The 15,081-nt window shown below is 32.2% G+C and overlaps 1 protein-coding gene across 3 annotated transcripts in view; it reads left to right on the top strand.

The window, feature by feature from the left end:
- LOC129989061 (zinc finger protein basonuclin-2-like) overlaps positions 1 to 15,081 on the top strand; it is a 312,172-nt gene that overhangs the window by 281,502 nt on the left and 15,589 nt on the right. For all 3 annotated transcript variants that reach the window (XM_056097380.1, XM_056097379.1, XM_056097381.1), the window contains one exon: positions 13,867 to 14,102. In XM_056097380.1, coding sequence (XP_055953355.1) covers positions 13,867 to 14,102 — 236 coding nt within the window. The remainder of the gene's footprint in view (positions 1 to 13,866; positions 14,103 to 15,081) is intronic.

The following is a 15,081-nucleotide window of genomic DNA, read 5'->3' as shown; positions in this document are numbered from 1 at the left end:
TAGTTGCTGAATTCATTATAAATAGTTTCATCGTTTTGTAAAATTTTAAGAATTTTTAATAAAATAAATAGGAATAATAGAATAAGTTGAGAAACTAATGTATTTATCTACAACAGCACAGCATAATTTTTTGTTTGCTTGCTTTGTAAAGACTGACTTGCTTTCTTTGTTAAGATTGTCTTTGTAAAGAATTATTATTCTCTTGTATGTGGTTTTATGGTAGTAATTCTAATCACATAGGGTCTAGCGTATTTAACATAGGTCATATACATTTATATGACATAACGTTATTATCGCATCGCTCATCATAGCTACCTCTTTACGATAGTTGATAAATCGGGAACTCATCATAAAGGGGAACTTAAGCATCTTCTGTCTGTCAAAGCGGCCTGGGAGTATTTAGAAAGTATCCTTGGCAGAAATCTAACTTTGTTTCAGTATTTGGTCTTGATAAACTTTCAAGGGAAATGAATGCTCATTTGTGTTTCATTTAATGGAAAATCTCTAACAGAGAACAGTTTGATGCTAAAGCTCGTATCTTTCGATGAGCTTTTGAAAAATGTTGATTAAGAGCACAGTTAGGTGGTGCAATTTATAATCTTTATTTTCCAGTTCATGTTATGCAGCAAGACCCACTAAGTAATTGGTGTGTCTACATAAACAATGAATAGGAAAAGGTTCTGCGTGTTACAGGCACGAAAACATTTGATCTGCTTTATTTTGGATGGGATTAAAGTCAAATATGAGAATATCGATTATTGTTTCGTTATACTTTCTTAGTTTACGGGAATAAGAAAAATTAAAAGGAATTGAAGATGAAGAAAGAAACTTTAATCAAATTCTTCAGTTATTCAGGAAATTTCAGAAAATTAACTATGGTAGAAAAGCAACAAACAAACAAAAAAAAAAAATTAAAAATAAATAAATAAATAGGTAAAAAAATATTTTATTCAGGAGGGGTTTTTTTTCATAAGTTAATTAGACGTTATATTTAACGATTTAGATTGGATGGGATGGGTGTAAAATACATAATGGGAAAAATAACAATGGCAAAGATATTCTGAAATATAACGCTAGCGATAGCAATATGCGATTGCAACCCTAACAAAATGTAGTAGTAGTTGGTGAATTTTGATAGCTTTGGACTACCTCTTATATATGTGAGCAATGTAAAAAAGAAATTTGTTCTTCTAGCATCCTTGCAAAGTGATTAATCTTCAAAATTAAATTTCCGTGTATGTATATAAACTATGGAGTCCTGTGGTAAGAAATTGTTCCAACTTCATAATGCTTTCTTCTCGAACAATTATTCCAAACAAGGGTCAACAATCATTAAAATGGAGATAAATAAACTTTTCGGACGGAGACCCGCGATGGAATCAGGACTTTGAGCGGTTTCAGATAGCAGCAGCGCGAACTGTTGAACTTCAATTAAGCATCTTTCGCAAAGCAAGTGGTCAGTGAACAATGAGAAGAAAATGCTAATTCCAAAGAATGCTTGTTATGCTACAAACAGGTAAGGTGCGCCCTACCCATTAACCGATAAATCATCTGCTGAAGAATCTAGTTCGTCTGCTACGGGGTAAAAAATCTTTTGGTGAAGCATGAAAGGCGGAGTCCAGCGTGAAGGGTGGACGACTGAGGCATTACAGCCGGACCGTCCACAGCGCTTTTTTAAAAAGAAGCAGAAAACTAATTGCTGGCAACCACCCCGGTAAATGGAACGCCAGAACTGCTGAAGAAGTTTGGGAGGGGTTCATCAGCGAGAGCCCCAATCTCTTTCCCCTCTTGTCCATGCGCACAACAACAGGTGGGGGAGCGTCTTTGTGAGGTCGAAACTGTTGTCAACCCCGGACTGAGGTACCTGACACTTCATTAGTCCTGCCGCTCTATTTCAAGGTAGATCTCGTGTGCGCTAAATTATAGGGTAGGCCGAGAGGATTTCGGTATCTTTCTCTCGTTTTTTTTTATTACCGGGAAGGGTTCACTAGGGTCAGGAGATCGGGGGTGCTTCGCTGGTTCCGGCAACTCGACTTAAATTGGAAGGGGTGGCCACGTGATCATTACCGGTTTCGAACCGCGGATTGTACCGGCCGCGATACATCATCGCGGTCTGTATCATCCTCGGGCCATCTGCATGACGGACAGACATTTTTCTTTTGCCTGCCCCCCCCCCCAACCCATTTGTCAGCCGTCGGCAATCCGGGTTTTGTTCGTCATGGACACCTTGGGGTGGGGGATGGGTTGGTGAGTAACATGATTTCTCCAAAGGCTCCAATGAGTAAGTTATTGGATAAGAGCATTAAAGGTAATTGAATTCTTGTTTACTTTCACGGAGATAAGCTGATGTCGATAAATTTCGGAGACTTTGGTGCCTCCCCATGTTACTAATTTCTATTAAGTAAACGGTCTTGTTGCGAAATTTTCTTGCAATTTTCGCCCAAGAGATATGCATCAAAACATTGCAGCTGGAAACAAAATTTTATCTTGATACACCCTCCGCTTCCCCTATCTAGTGATTTCGAATTTGTGCAAAATTCTATTTTTTATATGCCAAACGTGATTTTACAAATTGGTTTAAGTTTCATTAGATTCAGAATTAAAGAATTATATTAATTACATATATAATTTAACGATTATATTTGTAATCTTTCTGAAATAAAAACATCTCGAAATCGAATTGGCACTCTTCAATAAAGTTGAAATAATAATAGTGTAATGTAATTGGTAACAATACTGATGAAACTGACAATAATTTATAGAACTGACACTTTTTGAAAGAGCATTTATCAAATCGTATTCCCGCTGAATAATTTCAAAACTATTATGTAATCAAAATATTAAATAGAAAGTCATTTTTATTATATATATATATATATATATATATATATATATATATATATATATATATATATATATATATTGTATGGGAAGTTATTATATATATTTTTATTTCAATTTTTTTCTTAAAATTGAAAAGATAATTTTATTGAATAACTTTAGAAATGTGAAGTTATTTTCTTCTTCTAAAAACATAATATTTTTTCAAATTTTTAATACTACATTTATTTATTATTGCTGTAATATTGTTAGAACTGACTTTAAATTGAAAAGGATATTTTTAGTTCCTATTAATTATGAAGAAGTATTTGTGATTCGTTTTCAGGATGCCTGGCATTTTATATGGCAAAAATTAAATAGTGAAAGAATAGAAATGTAATCCTTCAAATATATTCAGGAAAACAGTATTTTAATGTTGATATATATTACGAAGCTTCCGTTTCAGTTAACCATAGAAAAAATTTGAGGATAGGGCTGAAATCTTCGAAACAAAATTTTAATTTAGCTTTTTCTATAAAAAGCGTTTTATTTTTTGAAAGATTAACGCCTCAAGATGTTATTTAAGCAAAAAATTTGTCATATTTGAATCGAAATGACTAGCTGACACTTGAGTCCGCAGCCCCTGTCCAAACTACGCACCAATCTAGTGACAAAGCTTTGCCAAGGCAGACAATATTTTCTTGGTTTATGTACGGTCAGACTTCTGGTGGAATTTGAACTTCAATCTGTGATTAAATCGACGAGGCACCCATTTTCTTATTCATTTTGAAGTAACAGAGTGCAGTTGGAAAGGAAAAAATTGGTTTATTTACGCAAGAATCTGTTACCGAGGCAGTCAGCATAATGCTTCTGATTTTCATCGTATACATTGTTGAATCTGCATTTTTTAAAATCTATTTTATAGCTAAATGGCTATTTCTATAATTTATTGTATGGTAATATTCAATTTTTACCTTCGCTGGATTTAATAAAATCTAGCTTTTTGCACTATGGAATACCAGCCAACCAACCATTACCTTCCATACTAAATTGAAAGGAGTGCTAAAAGAAAAGGATAAAGGCACGTCAGGCAAAATATCCTTAAGTGACTAAGAGCATTCATTGAATTTCTTTATTCTTCATTGAGAATTGAAAAGTTAAATCAAAATCATCAATGAAAACTAAAAACAATTAACCGGGTATCAAAGCCATATTTGCTGCTGGCATTTTCTCTTTTAATCATGCACTGTGCAGTGTTTACATTTTAATATCCTTATAAATGAAAGGCATTCTATAAATGGAAGATTTTTCACTTAATATTTATTGTTCACTTGTTTGTTGGTGTTTCTTTTGAACTGCTTGCAAAGTCTAGACAATGCTCTTAATCTGTATTCTACGTGTGCCACCAGAATCTTCAAGAAATCTATTATAGTCCAGCGTTAATTTCATCAAATAATGGTATTGCTCTCTGAGGTTTTGGGTCTCAAAAAAAAAAAAAAAAAAAAAAAGGCCACCTCCTTTAAATCACATTTCCACCTCCGTCAACAGATAATTAATGACTCAAAACGCCCCTAAATTAATCCTGACATGTATCCATTAAGGCGATCTGTCCTTCGTCTTGAAACTGCATTATCTTTTTGCTATTGAATCTCTTGGATGGAAAAAAAATGATAAATAATGCAACCCTTTTCTTATGTTCCATTATTTCCAATGATGTCGAAAATATGAGCAGGTTGTTCTCATTGTTAAGATGGCATATTTCCCCCCACCCACGCCCCAAGCGTGTGACGGGACGTGAGTGGTTACCACGGTGTTGCCACTCCCTTGTCCGAAACGTTCATTGTTTAGCAATGAAGATGCTGTTACATTTTGTGTTTCGAGCTGAATAAATGATGCGAATTAATTTACGGCTGAGGTTTGGCAGCAGTTTATGGCTGTCGCAACGATCGTTTCGAGTTTGATCCTTGAATTTGACCTCTTCCAAGAATGGCTCCAGAATTTTTTTGTGCAAAGCTTGATGAGATTTGGTTTCTTTCGCAACCCTGTACTTATGAGGATCTCTTGTAAATTACTAAATGGCTTGGATAAAAGGATCATCTTCGTTATATATCGCTTGAGGTGATATGTGGCTTCATTCCTCTTGTTGTAGTTGTTATTATGTCAATGAACCGTTTAGAAACTTTGAAATAGTTCCAGATATTTCTGCTGTAACTAATTAAATAAGAAGAAAAGGTGCACGGAATCCGATTGAGGTAGAAGATTTAAGTACTGAATGATAGCGTAATTGTTTTTTATTGTAAATCTTCTTGCAGTAGTGTCAGATCTTATGATTAATTTAAGTTTATATTTGAAATAACAAATTAATTAATTTTGCATTATGCACTAGCTACGACATCACGAATGCCATCTTTAAAATGTTACATAAAAAAATGAAATAAAAATGTATTGATTTGTGTGCACATTCTTATATCACTATTTTCTTAATTGATTTTTTCATGAGTTTAAAAATACTTTTAAAGAAAGCTGAAACATTAAAATTTAATTAAGTATACTTGTCAGAAACTCTTATTTTTACTATGACTTGTCGTAGTATAACTATTTTGCAGTTTTTGTGCTACTAAACCTTACTCAGTCTCAAGATTCTATTATAACCTTGAGTCCTCACATTGGTCAAACATGTGGAGTTTTCACTTTTACACTATCTGTATATATTTGATGTTAAGTACGCAGAAGTGTCCAATGTGTTTTCAGCTGCCACAATTCAGGAATTAACTGAAATTACTTGTATGATCAGTAAATTCAGAACATTTCTTTCACCTTGTATTTAATAAATACTTCTAGAATATTTGTGTTTAAAAAAATCTTATTTTGGCCTATTTAACATTTTCTGCTACTCTGCAATTTCGATTTAGGCGTTCAGCCTCTCCAAGAATACAATAAGAGATGCAGTGGAAATACGAAAAGCATTACTGAAATAATTATATTGCTGCATATTTTGCAAAGCATTATTTGTATATATTCTATTATTATCTAACAGACAGGAGTAGGCATATGCAATTTTTTACAATGAATCCAGAAAATGGCTATCCGATCTCGATTATTTAACTACGGTCGTTTATTGCTATTAGAATTTCATCACTTTTGTTTATACAGTTAATTTATTTTAATTATAATTTTTAGTTCTAAATATTTATTTCATAAATAAAGTTAATGACCGAAATTAATATTTTGTTTATTTGGATGTATAGAAAATGCCCTGAGACATTTTAAAAATCAAAACTAGGCTGCCATCGCACTAACCAACACAATTCTTTTACACAAAAACACAACATATAGCTCTCACCACAGCCCTCACTTTATTTAATAGAATCGTTCTTTTGGGGAAAGGGGTAGAGGCTTTATCGAGGCACGGAAGGGGGATGGGGAAGAGAAAAGGGCGCGAAGAACTATCCCCATTGTCCATTCCCCTGACGATTCGGCCTCTCTCCGAATCCAATTGACCATTTCTCTATTGACGCAGCTAATGAACTCATCGTCTGGCGCATTGTGGGTTCCGTCCTGCATACGTCAGAGCACCCCCACCATCCGGTCGGTCGAATGTTTGTCATTGCTTGCTAGGATTTGGGGGAGGATGTTTGATTATATAAGGGGAAAAGGTGTCAATGGCGCACTGTGCGCGAATTGTATTGTGTGTTTAAGGGAAATCATTGTTGAGTGCTGTGATGCAGGCAGAAGTTTGTGCAATTTTAATGTCGTTAATTTGTTGTTTTTAAAAAAATTGTTTGGATGTTTGTCAGTACTGGATTGCTGAAATTTCTTTTAATTTGGTTTTTGGTTAAATAAACCAATTTAAATAGACGCGTTTATTTAATAGAAGCCAAGTTTCCTATATACATTTGATAAGCAGCTTTTATCCAAGTGAATTTCTAAAATTTCTTTTAATTTCATTTTTGGTTAAATAAACCAATGAAATAGACGCGTTTATTTAATAGAAGCCAAGTCTCCGATACACATTGGATAAACAGCTTTTATCCAAGTGAATTTCTAAAATTTCTTTTAATTTCATTTTTGGTTAAATAAACCAATGAAATAGACGCGTTTATTTAACAGGTAGCCAAGTTTCCGATACACATTGGGTAAACATCTTTTATCCAAGTGAATTTCTAAAATTTCTTTTAATTTGGTTTTTGGTTAAATAAGTCAATTTAAATAGACGCGTTTATTTAATAGAAGCCAAGTCTCCGATACACATTGGATAAACAGCTTTTATCCAAGTGAATTTCTAAAATTTCTTTTAACTTCATTTTTGGTTAAATAAACCAATTAAATAGACTCATTTATTTAACAGGTAGCCAAGTTTCCGATACACAATGGGTAAACAGCTTTTATAAAATATAATGACACAAATTTTAATGTGGATTTCTTTAAATATTAATTATTTAATTAAAAAATAGTGCATTGCTCAGTTGGGTTCAATTTTACTAACAAACTACACATAAGTATCATTTCCAATAAGTATCACAACCTATAAATAAGTATCATAACCAATTAAGTATTATTTCCAAGAAAGAATACGAAATCTACAAAAACTGCTTGATTCTTAATCGTATCAAAGTTTACAAATGAGATTTGATATTAAACTTGACTCCAATGGAAAATGTAATGCTTGCTAGAACTATTCAACTAGTTTTATAAAAATAATAAAAAGAGAGAAAAAATATAGAATAACACATATCTTTGTGCTTAAATTTAGCAAGAATTTGAAAACAAGTGTTTGATTTTATCGTAACTTATTTGTTGGCTAATTTTTAAACAGATATTTTCCAACGTCATCATAAATAGTACATACAATTTGGACAACATTATTTCTTGTGCTATACCATATATAAAATTTGGCGTTTTTTTAAAGCCTTTTTTTCCACGTTTCTTTTTTAGATTTCCCTGTAATTTCTCAAAAGCGACGGTGCATAACATTTTTTCTTGGCAATATTTTTTATAAATTTGGAAATAAAAAAATAAGAATATAAGAATACGGGAATTGTTGTCTGACCTTCAGATGCTGTTGGAAATTCAAATAAGATTATGTATAATCTATACTGGCTTTTGATTTCGTTTCGCTAATTATACAGGTGATTTTCCAACCTCTCATTCGTTATAAATATAATTTGATAAACATTGCGAATCGTAAAAATTTTATATTTAGAAGGGGGAGGAGGCGAACTGATGTTCGAAGTTGGTAATTTTACCAAGGTCAGTAATAGGGAATCACACAAAATACTACGGTTTGCAGTTTACATTTTAAAAATGGAGTGAAAATTTGAGAATAAAATAAATTACCTTTTTTCTTTATATTTTGATAAATTTTCATCCGAATTTTACGTGCAAAATATCATACATTTTCCATCACTCCTAGTAGTAGGGAAAGTTTTAAAATCCAGTGATCATATGAAATTACTTTTTCAGTCTAAAAACTCATCGAATTCTATTAATTTAACATAAAACACATTTATACTGAAAAGAAAATGAGTAAAGATAAAGGTAATTATTGGAATCATAATGTTTATATAAAATAATTATTAATTTGAAATATTTCCAGTATCTTTTATTGTTGGAAAGTATCTTTCCAGTATCTTTTATTTCAGAGCTAAATGCTTATATAAAATTATTTTTACAGTTTGAAAGGCCCTCCCCCCACACAAACATAAATACTTCAATATCTAATCAATCACAATAAGAAATCAGTTCGATAATTTAATGGCCACTGATTTCTTAATAATTACCTGTTTAAACAGCTTATGATTGAATTCCAAATTTTTCTTAATGTTTCTGAAATATGAATTGCAGAACTGTTTTTATCGTGTGAATAACAATTGATTCTTTTTATTGACGAAATGGACTTGACATTGTGTAAAAGATTGTTTGCGTTAGATAAAAACTTAATGCAATTGTGATTTAGTCTTTTCTTCTAAATTGTACCGTTCCATATCTACAGGCGCTGTCATTGTACTTCGATTAAACTGTGAAGCTAATCAAAATGCAGTAGCCTTTCTCAAAAGGCACTTTGGGGTGGTTTGAGAGGCTTGAGCAATCGGAAAAGTGTCGATTACAAAAGGCGAGGGTGGCACGCTTTTTGTTTGACCTGATTGTGTCACTGATTTTTCCTTCTACCCGGAGGTGTGGTCCTCACCGACAAGGTGGCGATAGAGAATACTAATCGCAAGACATGGTTTTATTCTTGAAGGTGGTCTGTCCCCCCCCCCCCTCCCCAGTATGATAACGATAGCAAGGAAACAAAATCGTTTAATTGTCAAAAAGTGTAAAGCACTCAATCACCGTCACGTTGGCTCTAGTACATGAACTTGGAGTAGGTATGTCAAAGTTATAATGATCCAACATTCAATCCTTGGCCTGAGTATGAGTTGAAAATATTTTCAGTTTAATGTGAATTTAAATGTTTGTTGGTTATGTCCAAATTGTAATTTGTTGGCCACAATGAGCAATTTTATGACGATGAAGGTGCATATGAACTATATTAGAAACGCAGGCAACAGATTTAATTATGGCGTCTCGTCTTCAAAGGACAAAAATGCATATTTGCATATCATTTTTCGATGTAATACAATGATTCGTCTTCAAAGCATTAAAATCGGAATACTTACTTCATTTTTCGAGATTGCATTAAAAATGCCATTCGTTTTCTTCAAATTATCATATGAATTCATATTGAAAAATATGGCATAGTCTAGAAGAAAAAGAATGCCTGAACATTGTATTTAACTGTCAGCAATTAGCCTTGGTAATTGATATCGATGATTTTTTCTTAAATATTTTTTTTTCAAAAGCTGCGAAGAAAGCATTTGATTTAAAAAAATCACTACTTGATAAAACGAATGCGTTGATTAAATTTAAATAAAAATCTTCTGAAATCTAGATTTATTCTAGACCATGCCTAAGTTTCCCATATTATCTTGATATACTTTTTTTTAAAAAGCACCACTTTTCTTCTTATGTTCTACTTTGTAGTAGAGTTGTAAGCGCATGTTTATTTTGATTAATGGTTCATTTAGATCTGTTTGATGATAAAATTTGCTCTCAAGGTTATTTTGATAGAGATATTTTAATCATACTCCATCCAAAATGAGAATACGACCTTTTTAGGTACCATTTATCTAAGTAATTGCTACAACAAACATTTTTTTTCAATGACACAGTTTTTTCATTTCTGTTTCTGCGACATTTTGAAATTTGTGTGGGGAAAAAAAACTTTGTGTGGTACTGCACTTCTCGCTTTCAATTTGCTCCAAAACCAGCCCATAACTTCCCACACCTAACTTTACGAAGGCCGTTTATTTTTAATCCAATCAACGACCAATTACGATAAAATAAATTTGTCGAATCCTCCAATAAGTAAAAACGAAACAGAAGCGACTAAGTTTTTAACCGAATTCAGAGCGTTGCTATAAATTAGACCGATAAAAATCTTCTCCAGAGCTAATAGCTTGGCGATAACAACACCTATTAAGATAGACTCGACTCTTTCCAATACAAATTTCAACCCGATGTACTTTTGCCTTTGATAAACTTAATAAACTCTGTTCAAATGTTAAACGTTGAAAAAAAAAAAAAATTAACTTAAAACCCTGAAGTAAAAATAAAGAAACCACACTAGTGATTGATGAATGAGAATTGAGCTGATCTTTACCACTATTCTCTTCAATTAGTATTGACTTGGGCGTTGTCTCAAAGTATTGATCAAGCTATTAGGAGTGTTGATGCTACCGTTTAGGGATAATTTAACGGCGTAAGGGTGGCTAGGGGGACTGGGGAATTTGAAAAGTTGACTTGTGTGGGAGTAGGAGTAATAACAGGGTGCATGGAACAGTATAGAGGGGTCTAGGCGTAGGTGTCTCCCTCGATATTTTATTTATTTTTTTTAATAATTTTTTTTCTTTCACAATTTCGTTGGAACAGGAACTCAGCCCATTGATCTATCATAATGTCAGATGAACTGATACCATTAAATTGTCTATTATAAGTCTTAAGAGATCGATCAAAGTGATAGGGACTGAAGTGTCCGTGGAAAAGTTTGGATAACGATCTGGATTTTTGTTTTTATTGGTTGCGTTCAATTTTAGAAGATCAAAAATAGCTACTAGTGACCACCTAAACCGTGAAATGAATTGGAATTTTTTGATTCACTTGTGCCGATTCTGCTCTTAACATTTTCGATTAAGGATTGGGAGTTTCGGTACTCTAATGGGGAAAATGTCTGAGGACATTTTCAGTGAAAAATCAACGATTCATTATTATTTTTTACTTCTTTTAAATTACATTTTATTGTAATAATTCATCTTTAATCTAAAATAGAAAAGAGCTTTTCATCAGTGTAGAAGGTGAAAACGCTTCTTCTGTAATGTATGACTATAAATTTTCCTAAAACAGAATTCTGATCTCCAAGAAAATAGACATCAATAGATGTTCTTTTTTTATAAATAATTTACTAGATAGATATAGAATTGGTTTGTATTGTATTTATCATTTTCAAATAGATAATATTTAATTTAAATTTATTTTAAGTATTATTAATATTTAGTGATAGCTTCATAGAAGAAATGAGTACATAATCTAATAATGCCACAATGCCATTCATTTTTATTGCAGTTTTGTTCGATAGATTATCTGTATGTTTACTGTCATATTATTGTAGCTCTGTATCAATATAATATCATGAATATTAATGCTCATCAACGTCTATATATTACCGATGTCAATGCTTCATCACTATCAAAATACAATCAGTGCTAGATCTTCATCATGATAGATATATCATCGGTATTAGAGAAAACGTTCATCATTTTAACAATGAATTTTATTTAAGATATCTCTTTTGATAAATATTTATCAATGCAACTTTTGATTTTTGTTTTTCATTGCTTTTTGTCAACTGTGGAATCTTAACTTAGCCAATTATTATTATTTTTTCTCTTTAAACGTCTTTTCATTTGGAATTCTAAACATTTGCAAATCTTTATTTTGTGGCATCTTTCTACGAGCCTATGATAGTTTTTATTAATGCTTGATAGAAGGCACTAATAAATATTACATAATAAGTAAAGAATAGAACAAAAAGGATTTCCGTACCTCTAATCTAAGTTTTTATTAAATTGCCAACTTAGCCAAAAACGAATCCACATAATAAGTTATTTTAAATTCACAACTTAGCCAAGAACGAAATCCATATAATAAGTTATTTTAAACTGCCAACTTAGCCAAAAACGAATCCACGCAATAAGTTTTTATTAAATTGCCAACTTAGCCAAAAACAAAATCCATATAATATTTTAAATTGCCAGCTTAGCCAAAAACGAAATCCATATAATAAATTATTTTAAATTAACAACTTAGCCAAAAGTGAATCCACATAATAGGTTTTTTAAACTACCAACTTAGCCAAAAATGAAATTCACATAACGTAAAGTAGTTAACTGTGCCATTCAAGTGAAAAGTAACAATCACTAATACTTTCAATCATGTACTTTCAGAACTGAAAAAATAACAATATTAAAAGAAAAAAGTTAAATTCAACAGTCAATTTTTCTTGCTTTAGTCGCAATTTTTTTTATTCACCTGCTAGAGAAGACGACGGAAGTAAAGCAGATACCAAGAGTTGGCGACGTGGCTTGCCTTCAAACGAACAACTATTGCAATATTTGGGTGGTGACCTAGGGCTGTGCACGAGCAACAAGTTTCCAGCAGGAATGATCCATGACTTTTGCTCCCGCGAAATTTGTCAGCGGGGAAACCGAACAATTATTTAATAACAATGACCGAGAACTGTCTGCTTTCTCTACAAAAAGGAAGAAAGTGATAAACTACGATCGCGCCAACAGTTATATTCTCCCTCTAGTGACGATTCCTCTATGTTATTTTTTTACTTCGATTAGTTACTCGCCTTCTCGAAACACGTTTCCTGATTGCTTTTCTTTGCATGGGAAATCGAATCTGTTTATTGTTCAAAGATCTTCCTTGTTTGGGGAAATCCGCATGACTTCATCGGGTTCGTAATTTATTTCTGTTTCTATTTCGGGCAGATAGAGTATACTGTGCTTAAAACGAGAATTAGAAAATATCATTAGCGAACAGGTTGCGAGAGTAAGTAATTCGATATAAAATCCGTTGCTTCATGCAATTAGGAGTTCGTTATTTTCTTGCACCTATCGATTATGTTGGGAAGGACTCATTAAGAAGTTTCAAATTTTACCGCTTTGTTTCTTCTGATTTTTTGCGGTTTTTATTACACTTTAAGGTGTATAGCAATTGATTTCTGAGTATGCATTCATGTAAAATGACGCTATTCTACTAATTCAATGTTTTCAGTCAGGAATATTTAGTTTTGGTGACCCACAAACAAGAAATTGTATGAAATTCATGCGAAATACTTGTATGGAAAAGTTTTAAATTTGAAATGAAATAAAAAAGAATACCAATTCGTACATATATTTGACATATTCAAACTCATCCAAATCCTTTCTATTTTATAAAAAGAAATCACTTTTTTTTTTCTTTTTATACTTGAAAAGCTATTGTATTAAACAAAAATATTTGTACATTTGTTTGCATTTTAGTAAGAAGTTTCTTTTTAAATCATTTAGTAGTGCCTGATAGCCATAGTTATATGATTAAATAAAGACATTTTCGCAAAGCTGTATATTAGGTGTTTAATTTGCCATTAAAATAAAACTAAAATTATTATTTATAATACTCTACTTAAAAAAGCAATAATTAATTTTGAAAATTAATAACAAATCTTTTTTTTCTCTCCATTATTTATCAAAACTGTTACATTTCATAATATTATTTTGAAATTGGTTACACATTGCATTAATTCATCTGACAGATAAGTTGACCTTTATGTATGAACACTAAGATAGCCAACTTTTTTTTATCTCTTACATAGACTCCTACATTTTTTTTATCTCATACATCTTCATATCAGTGACGCCTTTTTTTTCCTTTTGTAAATATATATTTTTACCTTATCAACAGCGCTTGACAAACTGGGATTCCGCCATTTATTCAACTGTCACCAAGTAGAATTGGTTCAACAGACTGTCGCATTCGACGTTGCATCCCTCATGTTATATGGTACCGAAGCCCTGCCAATTCGCCTGAAGATTCTGCTGGACAGACTCTTCAGTGTTTTACAGCATGATGAAGTTGTTCACGTATTGCATGGTTTCGGTTGGACCTACGAGGATTACTCCAGAGGATATATTCTTCAGGTAAGTGCTCAGAAATTATAGCTGTTTACAATTAGGTGTTTACAGTTACAGCAGTTAGGTGTTATAGCTGCTTACAATTACAACAAAAAGGTGAACTTTTTAGAAGTCTGCCAGGTTTGCTTTGATTTAGTAATCTTAGTTATAACGTTGTTAATTAACGGCCTTGTATATAGAGTTTTGTCATAGATTTATCATATGTTGTTTCGACTAGGTTTGTCTGGTAATTGAGGTTTGTTACATTTTCAAACTCAAAGGCACCTCTCAAACTGGACCGTTCAGAAGAAAGTGTGGACTCATTTTTTTACTTTCTCGTACACGTAGTATAAAGAAAATATAGTAATAGTAAAAAAAAAAAAAAAAAAAAAAAAACTTTCTTTTTGGAAAATGTCTATCCGTCTGTCTGTGACAAAGATAATTCAAAAACGCTTCGAGTCACCAAACGGTTGAAATTTGGTGTACAGTTTTTATACCAAAATTGTAGATTTCTATCAAATTTGGAGTTTCTGTTTGTCCGGCTATTCGAATATAAATTAACTCGACAATTAAAAAATAAATAGAGCTAGATAGGTAAGATTCGTACAAAGATTTAACAACTATAGTGTAGTCACCTGTCAAATTTTGAGCCAAATCCCAACAACGGGTTGGTTGTCTGTCGATCTGTACTTTCACAAGTATGTAAACGCGATAAATTAAAGACGGAATGACTTAAATATATACAATTTGGCGAGTGATTTTATGATTACAATTGTAGCACTGTATTGAATTTTGGCTTCAATCAACTGGAAAAAAAAACGCGTCTAAAACACGAAATCTTTTTTCAGATATTGTTGCCACATGTCAGAGATTAATCGCCAAAACACTCGCCAAGGATGACACGATCGATCCAGTAAAAATGCTAAATTCAAGCTATTGGTTAATATTTCGTAATTTTTGTACGCCAATATCATGCAAGGTGTTCTCTGACATGACAAATTTAGTA

This window comes from Argiope bruennichi, chromosome 10 (genome assembly GCF_947563725.1).
Source record: "Argiope bruennichi chromosome 10, qqArgBrue1.1, whole genome shotgun sequence".
In the NCBI taxonomy this organism is placed as follows: domain Eukaryota; kingdom Metazoa; phylum Arthropoda; class Arachnida; order Araneae; family Araneidae; genus Argiope; species Argiope bruennichi.
The sequence above is the reverse complement of the archived record's forward strand: the minus strand, read 5'-3'. Positions and strand labels throughout refer to the sequence as shown.